Source organism: Camelus ferus, chromosome 9 (assembly GCF_009834535.1).
Source record: "Camelus ferus isolate YT-003-E chromosome 9, BCGSAC_Cfer_1.0, whole genome shotgun sequence".
Classification (NCBI taxonomy): Eukaryota; Metazoa; Chordata; class Mammalia; order Artiodactyla; family Camelidae; genus Camelus; species Camelus ferus.
In genome coordinates this window covers 15980484-15998684 of record NC_045704.1, presented here as the reverse complement: position 1 = coordinate 15998684, position 18201 = coordinate 15980484, and the positions used below count along the sequence as shown (strand labels likewise).

Below are 18201 nucleotides of genomic sequence, written 5' to 3'. Positions count from 1 at the left end.
CCATTCCCTGCCAGGGCCTTCTGAGGCCAAAGCAAACAGGCCCTGGCCTGTCTGGCATGGGGGCTCCCTTCCTGAGACCAGCCTCAGATGCCACAGTATCCAATGTCCCCACACCCTCAGAAGCAAGCTCCTCCATTCTATTCAAAGAGTTGAAGCTCTTCTATTTCTTACTGGCTTCACTATCCACCTCAATTCCAAATCAGGGGTTACTCATATGTGAAACAGCTGGGGTGCATGTAACGGCTGCTGGGGAGGGGACAGTGACACTGTGGCCCACCACAGCAGTGACGGTTCTCAGTACTTGACATATACCAAACAATTCACCAAACAATAAGGCAACTATCCTAGTTTTCTGGACCAAGAAACTGGACGTTCAGAGAGGCTGTCATTTGCTCATGGTCACACAGCTGGCGACCAGCAGAGCCTGGATTCAGGCCAGGACATTTTGGTTCCAGAGTCAACATGATTGCTCCAAGCCCTGGGGGAAGGCACAATATGCAGGTGGCTCCTGGAATCCACAAAGCCTCTGTTAAAATGCTGGATTTTCATTTCACAAATGGGGAAAAGGGCTCAGAGAGGTACTTACGTGTGCCCAAAGTCACAGAGAGTGAGGGTTAAAAACCGGGTTTCACTCAAAGCCTAGGCTTTTAGCAGATGCTACACTGTCCCCACACGTCCCATCCCATTTCTCTTTTTTCTTTTTTTTTTGGAGGAGGTAATTAGGCTTATCTGGTTTTTTTGTTTTTTTTTTTTTTTTTTTGGAGGCGGTACTGGGGATTGAACCCAGGACCCTGTGCATGCTACGCATGCGCTCTACCACTTGCGCTATAAACACCCCCCACCTCGACCTCCCATCCCATTTTTGTCTGGGCCTCCATCTCCCTTCTCCCTCAACCCAGAAATCCAAGACCCCAGCCCCCTGCTTCCAATGACCCAGGATATCACTCCCCCAGCCCTTCCCCCAAATTCTATTCAACCAACTGCTGGAAAAGAGAGGGGCGGGGAATGGGTGTTCCGGGCAGCTGCCTACGCCTTCCCCTTCCACATGCCCCCCTAACATCCCCCTCAACCCACCCACCAGAATGGAGGAAGGCGCCTGAGTTAGTGGGTGAGAGGTCACCTCCATTCATGGGGCTGGGAGTGGGGGGGATGATAGGGCTTCCAAGCCCCACCTCTCTCCTCCTCCCTGCCTTGTTTGAAGGGGGAGGACAGCCCACCTCGTGACCTGAAGGGGGCTGGTCCAGCTCACTCTAGCTCTGGAGGACTGGGCGGGGCAGGGGGAGCCTTATAATTGGATGAATCTGGGATCCCTGAGTCCTGCTCAGCCCAGGAGGCGCGAAGGACACTGTTCCCCGGGAGCTGGTGAGAAGCAGAGTTGGGGACACAGAGCCCAGTTCAGGGCTTCTGTGAGAGTTGGGCTGCGGGGGAGGAGGTGACCGTCCAACGTCCTACGCCTGGGCCAGGACAGAAGCAGGATGAGGCCAGAGACGGGACTGGACCTAGAAGGGTGGGCAGCAGGGGCATCCTGAATTGCCTGGAAGGTGTGGTTGGGGGAGCAGCTGGACCTATAGGAAAAACTAAATGAGCCGTTGCAAGAGCCCACGAATTGTCATTGTCATTTATTGAGCACCTCCTGGGTGCCCCCATCGTCCTAATATCTCTGTTAATGGGAGGCACGGGGTGAGGATAGGGAGTAACAGGATGGCCACCAGGATGGTGGCCGGGTTACTAGAGCATCGGTTGAAGGGCTTTTAAATGAGGGTTAAATTAGCGAATATGTGTAAGGCAGTGTATAGATGTGAGGTTGGAGGTTAGAATGTGAAGGCACAACGAGGAATGCGAGGTTGGAACGCCCAGTTGGAGCTCCCATGGAACTCCGGGATGGAGGGGAGGGCGGGGTGAGTGGAATTTGAACTTTGGGAGAGGGCCTGGAATTTTGGCGGCGGCAGACCTGGGGATGGGGAGATAGGAGAAGACAATTAGGGAATTAAATAGACAATGAAGGCGCCGCTTGGTAAACATTTGTGATAGGATTAGGCTGATGCAGATGCTGGGGTCCAAGGCTTTGAAGGCCGTGACCGGATGGGGCGGGGCTCTAGGTGGGAGGAGCCCCCACTGCCGTTGAGTGACAATTTCTCCCTCCCCTAGGTTGGCCAATCTCAAGCCAGAAGATGAAAGCTCTGTGGGTTGCGTTGGTGGTCACGCTCCTGGCCGGTATGAGGGCGGAACTTGCTCTGGTTCCCTGCCCCCGCCCCCTTCCATCCTCCGCTGCACCCCTTGCCTTCCTAACATCCCTGGGTCCCTTCTTCTGCTGGTCTATCTCCCCAGGTCTGAGGCCTCTCTGACATTCACTGGCTCTGAGCAGCTGTTTTACTAACTCTAAGCCACAGTTTCCCAATCCTTAAAATGGGAGTTATAACAGTTTCTAATGCATCGTTGTCAGTCAGGTAGTGAGCACTAGATAAGTGTCAGCTGTGATTAGTTTTATGCTCCGTCACCCCAGCATGGCCCTGCATGGAGCACAGGACAATCAATGCTGGTCAAGTGATTAAACGTGCTGGATGTCCCTCCACCCCCGTCTCTGCTCACCAGCTCTCTAAAGAAGCCCACCAGCACTGGTTGAGCACCTACTCTGTACCAGGTACTGTGTGCCTGCAGTGGGCAGAGGACCCTGACAGCCGTGAACTTGCTCCCGTGCAGGATGCCGGGCGGAGGTGGAGCCAGAGCCAGAGCCAGAGGTGCAGCTGGGGCAGGAGCAGCCCGAATGGCAGGGCAGCCAGCCCTGGGAGCTGGCTCTGGGTCGTCTCTGGGATTACCTGCGCTGGGTGCAGACGCTGTCTGACCAGGTGCAGGAGGAGCTGCTCAGCACCCAGGTCACCCAGGAACTGACGTGAGTGTCCCTGTCCTGGCCCCTGATCCTCCTGGCAGGCAGTGCCTTCTGGATCTTCAGCCTCTACTGTCTGGGTTTCTTTTTGTCCCCCGGTGCCGATTCCTGGGGGTCTGGGTCTCTGTTCATTTCTTGCTTTCTTTCCATTTTGAGCTCCTGGCTTCACCTCTCTCTGATTCTGTTTCTCGGCGCGTCCTGCCTCTGGAATATTACTCTCCTTCTGGTCCTCCATCCTAGCTCAGGATCCCTATTTCTCTCTCTCCATGCCCACGCTCCCACCCTCTCGGCCCCCAGGGCGCTGATGGAGGAGACCATGAAGGAGGTGAAAGCCTACAAGGCGGAGCTGGAGGAGCAGCTGAGCCCTGTGGCCCAGGAAACCCGGGCCCGCCTGTCCAAGGAGCTGCAGGCGGCGCAGGCCCGGCTGGGCACGGACATGGAGGACTTGCGCAGCCGCCTGGCGCATTACCGCAACGAGGTGCAGGCCATGCTGGGCCAGACCACCGACGAGCTGCGGAACCGCCTGGCCTCCCACCTGCGGAAGCTGCGGAAGCGGCTGCTCCGCGACGCCGAGGACCTGCAGAAACGCCTGGCCGTGTATCGGGCCGGGGCCGTCGAGGGCGCCGAGCGCAGCGTGAGTGCCCTCCGCGAGCGCCTCGGGCCCCTGGTGGAGCAGGGCCGACTGGGGACCGCCACCACGAGCACCCTGGGCAGCCAGCCACTGCGGGAGCGCGCTGAGGCCTGGGGCCAGAAGCTGCGCGGGCGGCTGGAGGCGGTGGGCGCCAGGGCCCAGGACCGCCTGGACAAGATGCGCGAGCAGTTGGAGGAGGTGCGCGCCAAGGTGGAGGAGCAGGCCAGCCAGATGCGCCTGCAGGCCGAGACCTTCCAGGCCCGCCTCAAGGGCTGGTTCCAGCCCCTGGTGGAAGACCTGCAGCGCCAGTGGGCCGGGCTGGTGGAGAAGGTGCAACAGTTGGCCGTGGGCACCACCCCCACACCTGCAGCCAGCAAGAATCAATGAGTGCCCGGGCATCCGCCTGGGGCGCCCCACTCCTGCCCAGGTGCCCCCTGCCTCCCTCCAGCCTGTGGGAGGCCCTGTCCCTGACCCAGCTGTCCTCCTGGTGGGCCCTAGCTTAATAAAGAGTTCATCAAGCTTCACCGCAGCTGCTGGGTGTTCCTGTGTGATTTCTCACAGCTCACGCCTGTTTCTCTTTCCTTCCCTACTCTGGCCACACGGCTATCCTGTTCCCTCGGCCTGTGTGTGTCTGTTTGTCTCTTTCTAACTCTTGACTTCCTTCTGTCCCTTTCTGAGTCTTTCCCTTTTTTTTTCCATCTCTACTCGTTCTCCTCCCGGCCTCTCTGGCCATTCTGCCTCCAAAACAGGACTCTGGAAGAAATCCACCCGTGGGTTAAATCCCGCAGTTGCCCCTGACTACTGTGGGCCAAAAAAGCAAGCTCTGTGAGCCTCGGTTTGCCCAGCTTCACCATACCGGTTTCATTGCCTTATGACTCAGAAGACCTGAGACCACCACCATTATCATTAAACTGTTTTTATTGCCGCTTCCCCACCCCCTTTCTCCCTCTCTTATCTGATTCTTGGCCTCCTTCCCTCTCCTGGCCTCAGTCTCAGTCCTGCTCTCCCGGAGAGGCTTCATTTTCTGGCTTCCTCTTTTCTTCCATCTCTGTCTTTTATCTCTCCCTCCACTGGTTTCTCTTGCCCCTGGCCATGCTTGGTGGTTTTGTTTGTTTCTTTTTCCCTTCTTTGTCTGGGTTTGCCCTCAGCCACCATCTTGTGGCATGTGGGCCCTGGGCCTGTCTCCCTCCCTCTGGATTAGTGAGTCCCTTCACTCTGAGCTCTGCTTTCTTGTCCCCCACCCTCATTCTCATTCCTCTGCTCCTCGAGCTGGGTCATTGGCCTCTGGTCGACACTGACAAGCCTGCTGGGTGCTGGGAGCAGGCCAGGGAGGGAGGCATGCCCTGTGAGGGTCTGCAGCTGGGCCGTTGGTGTTCAGGGCGGGGCCATCTGGTAGGGAGTTGACATTCAGAGAAGCCTGGCTGGAGCCTGGAGATACCTGTGCTCTCCCCTCCCATGCCCTCCCCCTTGGTTCTCAGAGGAGGGGAGCGGGGTTCCCTCCACCAGGGACAGGCCGGACGGAACTTGTGTCTGCAGGGCCGCCTCTACCTGCTTTGGTTCCAGCACTCTGCCCTTCCAGCTTTCCCTGGCACTGCTTTGCTTGCCCTTGTGGAATCAGACTCCCTCCCCCCGCTCCACCACCAGATGAGTCACCCTTGGGGCTGAGTGAGGAGGGGAAGTATCTGTGGGCTCAGAGGCAGGGGCCTAGTCCCACCTGGGCTTCTGCTGACTCACTGTGTGCCCAGGAGCGAGGGCCGAGCCCTCTGAGCCTGCTTCCCCAGGTGTCCATGGGGGCAGAGACGTCCACCATCTCTCCCACTGGAAGAGCTGAATCTTGAATTCTATATGAACAGAGGCTGGCAGAGGGTGCTGTGGGGTGAAGGCTGACTCCAAAGGGACTCAGAGAGACAGCCTAAAGTCTAACAAAGGGAGGGAGAAGATGAGGGAGAAGGAAGGAGAGGACACTTAACCTCTCACTGAGCCATCGAATGTTCTGGTCTGCACCTCTGTTGGCCCATCTGTAAACAGAAACTCCTGTAGCTGAGTGGAGGACCAGATCAGCAAAGCAAAGTTGTCATTCTGTTCTGAGGGTGGAGAGGGGGAAAGCAGACATCTGAGGGGTTGCGTGGGAAGCACTGGGCTCACGGAGGAGGAAGCCGGTGTCTGGGAAGGCTGCTGGGGGCTGACGGGCTGGAAGCACTGAGCTGGCCGAAAGGCTGTTGCAATCCTGCCAGGGTAGTGTCTGTGCTTCCTTCTCACAACCACCCCCCTCAGCCCAAGACGGACACGTGGTTGTTGGGGCACAAGGCCAGCCAACATAGAGTCTGGGGCCAGGGCCACCCTCTCCCAGCTGCCAGGGATCACTAGCAGTCAAAGGCAGCTGAGAGGATGGGAGCAGGCATTGGATGGCAGCCCTGGGGGCTTGATCTGGTGGAAGGGAAGAGGGGCGGGTGCATGGTGTTAGGAGGGGCCCAGAGGGTGAATAAAAGCAGATGGAGTGTTTCCAGGGAAACTGGAGGCTTGGAGAGTTGGGGAGCAGAGAGAAAGGGGCTGCTGGTGGAATGGACAGAAGGGTGCACTTGTGAACCTTGCACCTGAGGTTTTGTACTTTTGGGCGGGGGAGGGGGTGGTAATTAGATTGATTGATTGATTGATTATTTTAATGGAGGTACTGGGGATTGAACCCAGGACCTCATGCATGCTAAGCATGCGCTCTGTCACTGAGCTCTACCCTCCCTCCATGCACTTTTTGACAAGTTGAAGAGACCCTCTCCAAAATGGAGATCGGGGGCTGTGAAATTAAGACCCCAGAGAGTATCCAGGGAGGCCTAGGAGTCTTCCAGATGCAGAAAGATGGGGGAATAGAAGGGCTAGTCTGAAAGTGACTGGAGGTGGCGTGAGATAGGTAAATGTGTGGAGGCAGACTGTATGACCCCTGAGTCCTGAGTATGAGTTATTTGAGGCAGGCAGGTAATAGCTCAGTGGTAGAGTACATGCTTAGCATGCACAAGGTCCTGGGTTTTATCCTCAGTAGCTCCATTAAAAAAAAAGTTATTTGAGCTGAAGGGGCCTGTTAAGAAGGGGGAGGGGATGATAGAGGTGGCCTGGGGACACAGTGTGAATTAGTTACTCAGTTATTGAGAGACTTACTGAGAGACCCCCTGAGGCTGGGAGAAGGGTCTTAAGCAGGAGAGCTCTCTAAGGGATCATGGCCACAGGGAGAGGGAGAAGGCTGTCCCCTGAATGGGGAAGACACCATGGCAGCCTGAGGTCCCCAACATTCAGGGAACTTTGGAGGTGCAGGTACTGTACAGCAAGATGCTTTTGGCCTAAGTGTTCAGGCCTATGTCCCACCTGATCCCCACCGCCACCAGGGAGGGGTGGGGAGGAGGAGGTAGGTGGGTACAGGGAGGCAGGTGAGGCTTAAGGGGAGGAAGACTGACCTTACCTGACTCCCCCGCCATCAAAAAGGCCCCGGGCCAGGCTAGGTCCTGTCACCTGTGCTGTCCTCAGAGCCCAGAAGGAAATTTGAGAGTGCTGCTCTGGCCCCACCCCAACCTAAGGCTAATTCTGTCACTCCCGGTCCTGCTGGTGGCTCTCTGCATGGTTTTGGAAGGTGAAAATGGGAAGGGAGACTGAGAGTTTGAGATTTGGGAAGGTGAGGCTACCTTGGGCCTGGGATGCGGGCTTAGAGGACCCTTGAGAACTCTGGGGTCCCTTCTGTACCCTGGTTCCCACATAGTCCACCAGTCGCCCTCACTTCCACCCTCCCAGTAATGTCTCAGAGTTCTCTAAAGCCAGGTCCAGTGTGTGTCAGTCTGCCCAGGGGAGCCCTAGTAACCGATGACGTGTTCATTCTAGCCCTCTGGGATTGGCTGTCTTGCTTTTACCTCCTGGAAAGGGCTGGGGAACTGGTCCAGTGCTGAGTAAGTTAATTCTCAGCATCTTTCAAGCCCTATCTGGTGCCTCCAGTACCGTCTCCTGCATTCTAACACCATGACCCCAAAGAATCACATTCAAAGGTCTCCTTTCCCATCCCCAGAATCTCATCCCAAGGGCTCCCAATACTGAAGGTTTTGTACCCGTGTCCCTTTTCTGGGCAGGCCCAGCCCCTGCCCAGGCCTCATCAGCTTTTTGGACCACATCCCGATCCTCAGAAAGCTGGCAAAGTTTGGAAAACCCCACGAGATGACTTAGGGTGTCGTTGGCACCATCAAAAACAGCAAAGTTCCTCTGAAGGCTGCATAAGGACCCTCTCCAGGGTAAGGAAAGGCTGAGGTGTGTGGACTTACACATTGGGATAACTAAAGTCAGGAGAGGCTGACAAAGTCCCTGTGGTCACACGGCTGGTCCTTAGATCTCAGGGTGCTCAGACATGGGGGACAGGTTCCCTGACTCCCATTCAGACACAGTGTAGAGATGGTCCTGGGTGGTGGTGAAAAACCCAAGCATGGGAGTCACGGTCCACAGGCAGACCTGTGTCCTCAGGCTGGCAAAGACCCACGGCTACCTGTGTGATCATGTGCCTCAGTTTTCTCATCTGTAAAATAGGTGCTCTGAGGGGAAATAAACTAGAGGAACTTCGTAGTGCCTGACATCTGGTAAATACTCAATACATTCAACTGGAAGTTAGCTGTTGAGTTAGAGGATCATTCATGACTGAATATTATGGAGCATCCGCTAACTGCCAGGAACTGTTCCAAGGTGGGGAATGACAGAAATGAACAGGATAAAGTCCCAGCTCATGGGGAGCTGACATTCTGCAGGGGAGAGAGGAAGGAGGAGAGAACACACTATAAACCCGTATATTTTCAAGAAATTAGTCCAGCTAGATCCATATACTGAGAGGACAATAAACAGGGCAGGTGTAAACAAGGCAGGATGGACTAGGGGCTTTTGCAGACTTGGTGACTGGATCTTGGAAAAGATGACACTTTCAATTCAGATCTTAATGATTAGGAAAATCCAGCCAGGCCAAGGGCAGCTTGTTGCCCTGGGAGGGTGAGTGCAAAGGCCCTGAGACAGGAGTACATAAAGTACCTAAAGGAGAGGGACGCATTCCAGGCAAGGAAACAACCCAATCAAGGACTGGGAGACTGGAAATTGCCCTTGAGGAAGTAGGGGACAGCTAGGGTGAGAGCAGGCTTGGTAGCAAGAGATGGCAAGCCTTGAAAGCCAGGCCAGGGTGAGGAGTTGTGACTTCAAGGTGCTCATCTGGGAAACAGGCACAGAAGTTGGGGCACCCAGCCTAGGGCTCCTCCTAATCCCACAGACAGGGTCCACCCTGCGGTTTTCTTGGGGGAAGGGGATAATCAGGCAGTCAGGTATGGGGGAGGATTTGGGCATCCCGCAAAGAGGCAAAACACCATCATCCCTGCTCCACTTCTCTCTATAGAAACTGGTTTTCGAAAATCATCCTCCAAGTCAAGCAGGTATTTCAGAAAAAAAGAACCTCCTGAGCACCAGGAGGGCCACCTCTCTCCTCTGGGTCTGTGCTCTGGGAGGGCTCTCTAAAGTTTCGCACACCGTGGACTCTGGATGGATGACTCCATGAAGTGCCATATCACCCCCGCCCACCAAACAATTAAAATTATAGAGAGAATTCTGAGTGCTTCTTTGCTGCGTGGCCAGGGCTATTTGACAGGGTGGGGGCTGTGCCTTTGGGGAAGGGCAGCAAGGACACAAATGGATTGAGTATTGTCTACTTGCTCTGTGTTGAGGACTTTGAACTTCATCATCTTAAAAGAATCCTCCTAAGAAACTTGAGGGAGGACATAGCTCAGCGGTAGAGTGCATGCTCAGCGTGCATGAGGTCCTGGGTTCAATCCCCAGTGCCTCCATTAAATAAATAAATAAATAAGCCTAATTACCCCCACCAAAAAAACTAAAAAAAAAGTAGAAGATAGCCCCCTCAAAATACCCATCAATTGATGAATGGATAGATAAATCCATAGTGTATGTGTGACCATTGTGTGTGTGTGTGTGTGTGTGTATATATATATATACACACACACAGTGGAATATTTTTCAGCCATAAAAAGGAACAGAGCACGGACACATGCTACAACATAGATGAACCATAAAAATGAAGTGAAAGAAGCCAGTCACAAAAGACCGTATATTATACGATTCTATTCACAAGCAATGTCCAGAACTGGGAGACAGAAAGCAGATTAGTGGTTGCCTTGCTGTGGAGAAGGGGCTGGGAGTAAGTGCCAGGGGGTGTGGGGTTTCCTTTTGGGATGATGAAATGTTCTGGAATTAGATAGTGGTGATGGCTAAAAACTTAGCAAATAGATCAAAAATCATTGAATTGTGCATCTTAAAAGGGTGACTATTATGGTATGTGCAAATCTCAATTTAAAAAAAAAAATGAATGAATGGAAATCTTCCAGACAAAGGCAGAAAGAAGAGATGAAGAAGGGGACATTCCAACCTCTCTTCCACCCCAGACTTCCCTGACAACCCAGAGCAGCAAGGGAGGGGAGTGTCGAGGGATGCCAGAAGGGAGGTGGGTACAGGGACTCAGGGGAGAGGGGATGGGGTCTGGACTGGGACAGGGACCCTGGTGTGAAAAGCAAGATTGATTTGGGAGTCTGATGATCTTGCAGACACAGAGGTGTGGGCTCAGAGATGCTCTCTGGCTCCAGACACACACGCTGGGGTCTCAGACCCCACTGCTCCCACCCCCAACCCCCTCCTTGTGACCTCTCTGCCCCCACCCACCACCTGGAGTTGTTTTTGAGCTGCCTCTGAGGTCCATCCTGAATGACCTTCAGCCTGTTCCTGCCCTGGATAACAGAGATGAGCAAACATTGCAAACAGCAAACAGCTCATGCTGACCTTGGAGCTGGGGCAGGGTCAGTGACCTTCCCTCCTCTTCCCCCCACCTCCCCCAACCCTGGCCCTGCTTCAGCCTCTCTCTTGCCCTGTAGGATCCAGTCGGGAGGTGAGGGCGGTTGTCCTGGCTTGGCTGTAGTGTGAAAAAGCTGGATTCAAATTCACCACTTGCTGGCTGGGAAGCCCCACCGCCTACAGCCTCAGTTTCTTCATCTGTAAAATGGGAATGAAAAAGATGCCCACTTCATAGGGCTGGAGCAAGTTAATTCAATGAGTTAATGCACTAAGGCCCTGCCGGGGCGCCTGATGCGTGGTGAGAGCTCAGGGAACACAGGCTTTATAAACAGCAGCTGGGGTTGACAGAGGCACTTCGCACCGTGTCTGGTGTGGCTCACTGCGTGCTTTACATACGATCTGCTTTACTCTCCTGGGTAGGTACCTAGTCCATGACTCTGGTTCCTGGATGGAGAAACAGGCCCAGAGACATTAAGCAAGGGATACCAGGTCACACAGTAGGAAGGAGGTAGATCCAGACTCTGAACCCAACACCACGCTGCTTCTCATAACACCATGCAAGGTGGGGTTTTTCTTTTTCCTTTTTTATTATGGTAAAATACATAACATAAATTTTACCATTCTTTAATTTTTAAAAAATTTTTATTTATTTATTTATTTATTTTTTGGTGGGGAGGGAGGTAATTAGGTTTATTTATTTATTTAAATTTGGAGGAGGTACTGGGGATGGAATCTAGGACCCTGTATATGCTAAGCACGCACTCTACCAATGAGCTATACCCTCCCCCCTCATTTTAACCATTTTTAGGTGTAAGGTTCACTGGCATTAAGTACATTCACAATCTCGTGCAACCATCATCACTACCCATTTCTGGAACGTTTTCATCATTCCAAACAGAAACTCCTGGAGGTTTTATTTTGCTGATTATTGTCGGTGAGGAACTCCAGGAAACATTCATTGAGCACCTACTGTATGCCAGAGCCCACGCTGGGGCCACTGGAATGGACAGCATTCTGCTGGATCCATTCTGTACGGTCGCCCAGGTTGTGGCCAAGGAGGGGTTGTCAGATTCACCACCTGAAAAGACAGGATGCCTGGCGGGATTTCAGATACACAAGAAATAATTTTTAGTGTAATTCCTAAATATTGCATGGGACATATTTATACTAAAAAATACTCATTACTTATCAGAAATTCAAATGTCATTGGGTGTGTTTTATCTTGTAACCTGAGACCAAGGAATCTGGCCCATGGTCCCCTGGCTAAACTATGCACCCTGGCTTATGGCTGGGTCCTCTAGGAGAAAAAGACTCATTTTTATTCTGTCTGGTAGTTGGCCTGACCCTGATGTTGGCAACCTCCTACTATGTGGGCCTGGAGCTTTCCTTCACAGGGTGTCACCCAGCCTTCACTTGAACTCTGTTACGCTTGTTACCAGCCCCATTTTACAAATGAAAACATTGAGCCCAGATGAAAGAGTCTTTTTGCCCAGGTCACGTGGTGAAGACGTGTCTGGACCTGTAGCCCAGTGGCCAAGGGATCGTAGAGACAGAAGAAACAATAACAAAAAGCTGCGATCTTTGAGCACCTAAATTACCAGGGTCCATGTTGAGAACTTCTTTTGTAATCACATCATTCAATTAACGTCCTAAAAAAAAAAAAAAATATGGATTGTGGGCCCATTTTACAGAGGAGGAAGCTGAGGCCTAAAAGCAAGGCTGTCACATGAAGTGGGATCAGGATTTGAATCCAGCTCAGCCCAGAAGGCCAAAGAGCCTTCTGCCTTCCCCAGTCAGGTTAGGGTGCTGGGAGAGTAGGAAGGAGGAAGGAAGGAGACCAGCAGGGGAGAGCATGGCCTCTGACTGTCACTGTCACCTGGGCCCCCCTCTCTCTGATGTCCCTGCCAAGGGGCGGGCGGAGGTGGCCAGGGGAGGGCTCTGCTCAGTGCAGCTGCCCCCTCCCCCAACCTGGAGTGCTGAGCACAGAGGGACAGAGGGACAGAGCCCCCAGAAATGTCGTTCTCTGGACACAGGTCCTGGGCCCAGCACCCCCTCTGCTTCTGCATTCTGGTCCTGGCCTGTGTTGTGGGTGAGGAGCCAGTTGGCGGGTTGTGGGGACCCCATAGCAACAGATGCGTCTGGGAATGGGTGTCATGGGAGACAGTGTGTGCAAAGGGTACACTTGCAGTGTCAGTTCAGATGCTGGGGGTCATGAACATGCACTTGTGTGTGTGAGCGGAAGAGAATGCAGTTGTGGGAAACGTGTGTCCATGAACATGCATGTGTATCCGTGTGTACACATGTGAGTCTTTATGGGGTATTTATGCAAAAGATTTTAGGGTCTGGACACATGGAAGGGTGTCTGTGTGTATTGGGATGTGAGCATGTCTGGGTTCTGCAAATACGTTTAAAATGTAGGGTACAGCTCAGGGGTAGAGCACATGCTTAGGAGGCACGAGGTCCTGGGTTCAATCCCCAGTACCTCCACTTAAAAAAATAAAATAAAAATAAAATGTTAACACTTATATAGTGCCTACGACATGCATGAAACCAGCCCAAGTGCCTTATAATTGGTAACTCTGAACACTCACAATAACTCTATGAGGTAGGTCCTATCAACCCATCCTATAGAAGGGGAAACTGAGTCTTGAAGAGGTTAAGTCATTAGCTGAGGGTACACCAGAGATCACATAGATGCCTCTGTACATGTGTGTACACATGCACCCCTGTGATGGCTGGTCTCTGTGGGTGAGGCTTTGCCCGGGTGCGTGAGTGCTGGACAGACAGGTGTGTGCGATTCCTGGCAGAACCCCTGGCCCAGCAGCCCGACACATGGCCTTGCTCACCTCCATCCCTGCGGGCAGGAAGTCCTCCTGTGCTCTCCCTCACTGCCTGCAGCGGTAGCTCAGACCGTGTGGGGGTCACAGGAGAGCTGAGCGGGCAGCAAGATCAGGCAGTGAGGGAGGCATCAGGAGGGGGCGAGGGGGCAGAGAGGAGATGGTACAGACTCAGAACATCACAGGCAGACAAGGAGGGGACGGGGCCAGGGTCTCGGGCACAGAGGCTGAAAGGTGATGACCGATGGCAGAAGCAGGGCTAGTGGTCAGAGGGACATATAAAGCGGTGAGAGGACTGGCAAGGGACCACAGGAGTGTCAGTGACAGTGAGCATAGAGGGAAAGGGAGGTGGGAGGGTGCTGGGGCCCAGCTGTCCCACACTGCCCTCTTGTCCCATCCAGTAGGCCAGCAAGAAGCGACCGGGGCATCCCCGAGCCCCCCACCAGAGACCTCGAGTAGTTCCTGGAGCCTGGTTCCCGGCAAGGTGAAGGAGTGGATGGAGCCGCTGGTGACCAGACCCAGAGAGAGGTGGCCGTGGTTCTGGTGAGTGTGTGCAGAAGGAGGCTTGGGGGCTGGACTCCTGGGTCTGACAGAGGAGGGGCCGGGGATCTGGGTCTGAGGGAGGAGGGGCTGGGGGCCTGGGCTCCAGGGTCTGAGGGAGGAGAAGCAGGCGAACTCCAGGGAGCAGGAGGGGGTGGGGTTGGGGAGGGCTGGAGGATAAGGGCTGAGAGCAGGGACTCCTGGATCAGAGGGAGGAAGACGTGAATGGGGCAGAAGTCTTCGGGAGGTGGCTGGAGGTCTCAACTGTGATGTCCCCTCCCTGACAGGGGCCTCGGGGCCTTCCAGGGCTTTGTGCAGACTTACTTTGAAGACCACCTGAAAGACTTGGTTTCCCGCACCCAGGCCTGGCTCCACAGCTCCAAGGACAGCCTCCTGAGCAAGGCTCATAACCTGTGTCCCCAGCTGCTCTGCGAGAAAGGCGACCAAGATTAAAGTGTTCACAGCCTCAGCAATAAAGAAATTCTCTGTGTCCCTGTCCCAGACCCTCCCCAACTCGGCCAGAGATAACTTCTCCCCATCCACCCTCAAAGATTAAGGAATAGAGGAAGTAATATGTGGCAGGGAACCACAGTAGGGGTTGGGGGATTGGTGGGAGGAGTCGGGGTTGCGGGGGATGACCCCTCAGGCTTGTTTGGGGGCAGGGACTTCAGGCTTCTCAGTTTGGGATGGAGGGTGAAGAACTGGAGAGCAGGCAGCTCCCCACAGCAGCTCCTCCTTCAGAGCTCTGCCTTCATTTCCCACAGGATGAAGACCCCCAGACCTCATTCCTGGTGGGCACCCAGTACCCCAATCTCGCCACAGCTCCCTACTCAGCCTGTCTCCCTCAGCGGTGAATTTTCCGAGTGGGGGCTCCCTGTGGCTTGACCTCAGGAATGTCACTGTCCTCTGCCCCCATGCCATCCCCCCCCCCAGCCGTTCTGTTGGCCAGGACTTTGGCCAAGGCCTCGAGGTTGGGGGGGGATGACTCTGGAGGACAGAGCTATAAAGAGCTCAAGAGCTATAAAGGCTTTCTCTGTCCGTGTGGAGCTGGTGCGGACAGCCTGCCAGAGTCCGGTAAGAGAGGGATGGAAATGTGGGGCGGGGGGCAGCAGGGAGGGGGCCAAGACTGTTAAATCAGAAACCATGAGAGTCAAGATGTTAGATTCCAGTATTGGAATCATGGAATGTAGAATCGTAGAATGTTTACCTGTGCCAATCCCCCTCCTGGGTCAGATCTCAACCTCCTTGCTACAGTCTCCTTATCAAAATGTGGATGGTAATATGGTGACCTGAGCACTGTTGTCACTGACAGCGCCTCCCTCATACGGTTGGGATCACGACAAAATGATCGAATGCATTAGAACAGGGCCCAGCACAGAGGAAATACTGTCATCCAAGTGGCAGCTCTTAATCAAGTCCGTGGCATGTGCCCCTGTACCGATTGGATTGGGTCTTAGCATCACTGTCACCCTCTGCTGAGGCTTTTTCAAGATACAAAACACACCCTCCTCCCTCCAGAGCGGTGTGACAGGCTCTTTACTTCACTCACTTAATATTTGTTAATTGCATTTCTCTCTTATGTCGGCGTCTTCTTCTTTTTTTTTTCTAATGTAGATGATGTAGATTGAACCCAGGACTTCAGGCATGCTAAGCACACGCTCTACCACTGAGCTATACCCTTCCCTTCTCATGTCGGCTTCTTAAGGGGAGGGCCAATGCTATGTTCATGGCTGGGCCCAGAACTGTGCTTGGCGCATAGTAGGTGCTGAAGAAATTCTTCTTGAATGAATGAGTGTTAGAATTAAGATGTTAAAATCAGGAGTAGCATCATAGAATGTTAGGAAGTGAGGCCCAAGTTAAGTCATAAGGAACTTGACTTCAGGTGGGGAGAGGGGGGTCCCAGGCCTGGATCCCTGAGTGCATGTTCCCCGGAATACATGTTCCAGTGGCCCTGCCCCATGCCCGCCTTAATGTTCCAGGTCTCCTGACGCCATGGGTACCCGATACTTCCTAGCTCTGTTTCTCATCCTCCTGGTGTTGGGATTCAGTGAGTATGGTCAGCAGGGGAGGAGGGGATGTGAGGAGGGGGATGAGCCCCAATCATCTTCCCAGCCCAGTCTTGTCTGGCCCTGTGCCTGCCCATTCCTCTTCTTCTCCACCTCGTTCTCCCATTGCTGGAGACCCGTCAGCACCCTTAACACACTTTCCTCTTGCAGAGGTCCAGGGGGTCGCTATGGCCCAGGAAGATGAGGCTGACAGCCCTGGCCTGCTCACCCGGATGCAGGAATCACTCTTCAGTTACTGGGATACGGCCAAGGCAGCTGCCCAGGACCTGTACCAGAAGACATACCTGCCCACCATGGATGAGAAAATCAGGTATCACCTGCCTCCCACTCTCACCCCAGGAACCCGGAGTCCCAGCCCCCGGCCCCTTCTCCCTCAGACTCAGAAGTTCAGGTTCACATCTATACTCTCTCAAGGCCCAGGTATCTCAGCTCCTAGCCCCCGGCCCCATTAGAACATGGGGTTCTGAGATCCCAGCCTAGGGATACAGGAATTTGGGTTCCAGCTGCTTTCCCCCACAGGACACATGATTCTGGTTCCCAGGCCCCTCCTCCTCCCTCAGGCCTAGGAGTCCACACCCCCAGCCCCTCCTCCCTCAGCATCTCTGTCCTTTCTCCTCAGGGACATATACAACAAAAGCACGGCAGCTGTGACCACCTACTGCAGGGATTTTTACTGACCAGCTCCTTTCTCTGCTGAAGGGAGACCAGTAACAGCATGGGCCCCCAATAGTGGGGCAGGGCAAATCCAGACCCCTGCCACCCCTGGGCTCCCCTGATCTACCCCCATACTTCCTAGCAGCTCTGAGCATCCTGCTCCCAACTCTAGCTTGACTTCTTATCAATAAAAAGAAAAAAAAAAGCTAAGTTTATTCTTTTCCATGTGCTTGCTTTTCTGAGACCTCAGGGGCTAAGATGGAGGGACTGATTCCATTCAGCCAACATTTATTGAATCCCTATTCTGTGTATATATATGTATATGGTCAGTGGGAATAAAGAGGTGACTAAAAATAATGAATAATCATAACAACAATAATTAGAGACTTTGCTTCACTAAGGTCTAGCTTTCTCATTTGTAAAATGACAAATAGACACAGATAATCTGCAGTGGCCTCTGGCAGTGTCTGGGTCCTGGGCTGACATTTTAAATATGCCATCGCAGAGAGGTCTCCAATGGTCCTGTGGCTGAGGGGAGACTGGTGCCCACGAGTCATTGCTGAGGATAGGAATGCAGTGCCCAGTTTGGCTGGGACCCAAGAGGACAGACCTATAAAAGGTGTGCTCTGTGACAATTCCCATACATTTGTCCCACATGGATTTACAGGGAAAAGACAGACAGTCCTGCCTTCAGGTGGCCCCTCAAAAAGAAAGTATTTTGGTCCTAACCCCAATTACATACTGTTTTATTGATTACAGCTTTATGACATTTTTTTTTAGCTGTTCTCTTATTTTTTTTAATATTTAAACAATTTATTTTCTATTAAAGTATAGTTGACTTACAATGTTGTGTTAGTTTCTGGTGTACAGCATAGTGATTCAGTTGTACAGATACATTCTTTTTCATATCCTTTATCATTATAGATTATTACAAGATATTGAATAATCCCCGTGCTATACAGTAGAACCTTGTTGTTTATCTATTTTAAATGTAGTAGTTAGTATCTGCAAATCTCAATAGCGTTCTCTTCTTATTAGCAATAAAAATAGCATTTCCTGAGCTCCTATTCAGGGCCAGGAGCTCTGGTCCATCCTGAGGCCACAAACAGAGGGGCTGTGGTGGAAGGGAGGTGGAGGATGACCAAGACGACCCCTGGAGAAGATAACTTTCGACAACAAGGCAGGCAGGGAAGAAAAGGAGAGGAAGTGAGGCGTTCAAGACCTGGGTGAGGCTACCTCAGATAGGTAGTGGATTCAGGCACAGGGAGGGCCCTCTAGGGGACCGGGCTGGGCTGATCACAGGGGATGCATCACCATGCAGTTGTGGATGGAGAGTAAGGGGAGGGGTGGGGAGCACTCACTTGGCTCCCCCTTCCCTGGTCTGAGTGGTTGGAAGAGGCTATCTGGGCAGCGGAAAACAGCAGGCTAAAAGCATAGGATGTACAAAGGTAAGCAGAGGATCTCCAGTTTGAGAGAGGATAGTGCTGTGGCCCATGGGTAGAGAGGCTGAGGACCTGGACTCCTAGATCTGAAGGGAGTAGAGGGTGGTCCTGGGCCCCCAAGTCTTATGGGTGGGGCTATTGGCCTCTGAGGATGCAGGGCCTGTATTTCTCCTAATCAGCTTGGCATTAAATTCCGGCCAGCCTGTCAGCACTCTTGGGGCAGTTTTTCCAGGTCCTGAGACTGGGCAGCTGTGAGTCTAATAGAAAACAGGGGCCTTGGGGAGGGGCTGTG

The 18201-nt window shown here is 53.2% G+C and overlaps 3 protein-coding genes across 3 annotated transcripts; all 3 read left to right on the top strand.

Annotated features, from left to right (window-relative positions):
• Positions 1-1246: 1246 nt before the first annotated feature.
• APOE (apolipoprotein E) lies at positions 1247-4044 on the top strand. Its single transcript, XM_032485849.1, has 4 exons — positions 1247-1362; positions 2149-2214; positions 2701-2890; positions 3182-4044. The coding sequence occupies exons 1-4, from the start codon at positions 1296-1298 to the stop codon at positions 3900-3902; spliced, it is 1044 nt and encodes a 347-aa protein (XP_032341740.1). The 5' UTR covers positions 1247-1295; the 3' UTR covers positions 3903-4044.
• Positions 4045-11590: 7546 nt separating this feature from the next.
• On the top strand, positions 11591-14617 carry APOC4 (apolipoprotein C4). Its single transcript, XM_032485847.1, has 4 exons — positions 11591-12459; positions 13609-13750; positions 14035-14315; positions 14512-14617. The coding sequence occupies exons 1-3, from the start codon at positions 12384-12386 to the stop codon at positions 14198-14200; spliced, it is 384 nt and encodes a 127-aa protein (XP_032341738.1). The 5' UTR covers positions 11591-12383; the 3' UTR covers positions 14201-14315; positions 14512-14617.
• Positions 14618-14729: 112 nt separating this feature from the next.
• APOC2 (apolipoprotein C2) lies at positions 14730-16655 on the top strand. The gene is made up of 4 exons (XM_032485848.1): positions 14730-14821; positions 15727-15794; positions 15964-16123; positions 16433-16655. The coding sequence occupies exons 2-4, from the start codon at positions 15740-15742 to the stop codon at positions 16488-16490; spliced, it is 273 nt and encodes a 90-aa protein (XP_032341739.1). The 5' UTR covers positions 14730-14821; positions 15727-15739; the 3' UTR covers positions 16491-16655.
• The last annotated feature ends 1546 nt before the right edge of the window (positions 16656-18201 follow it).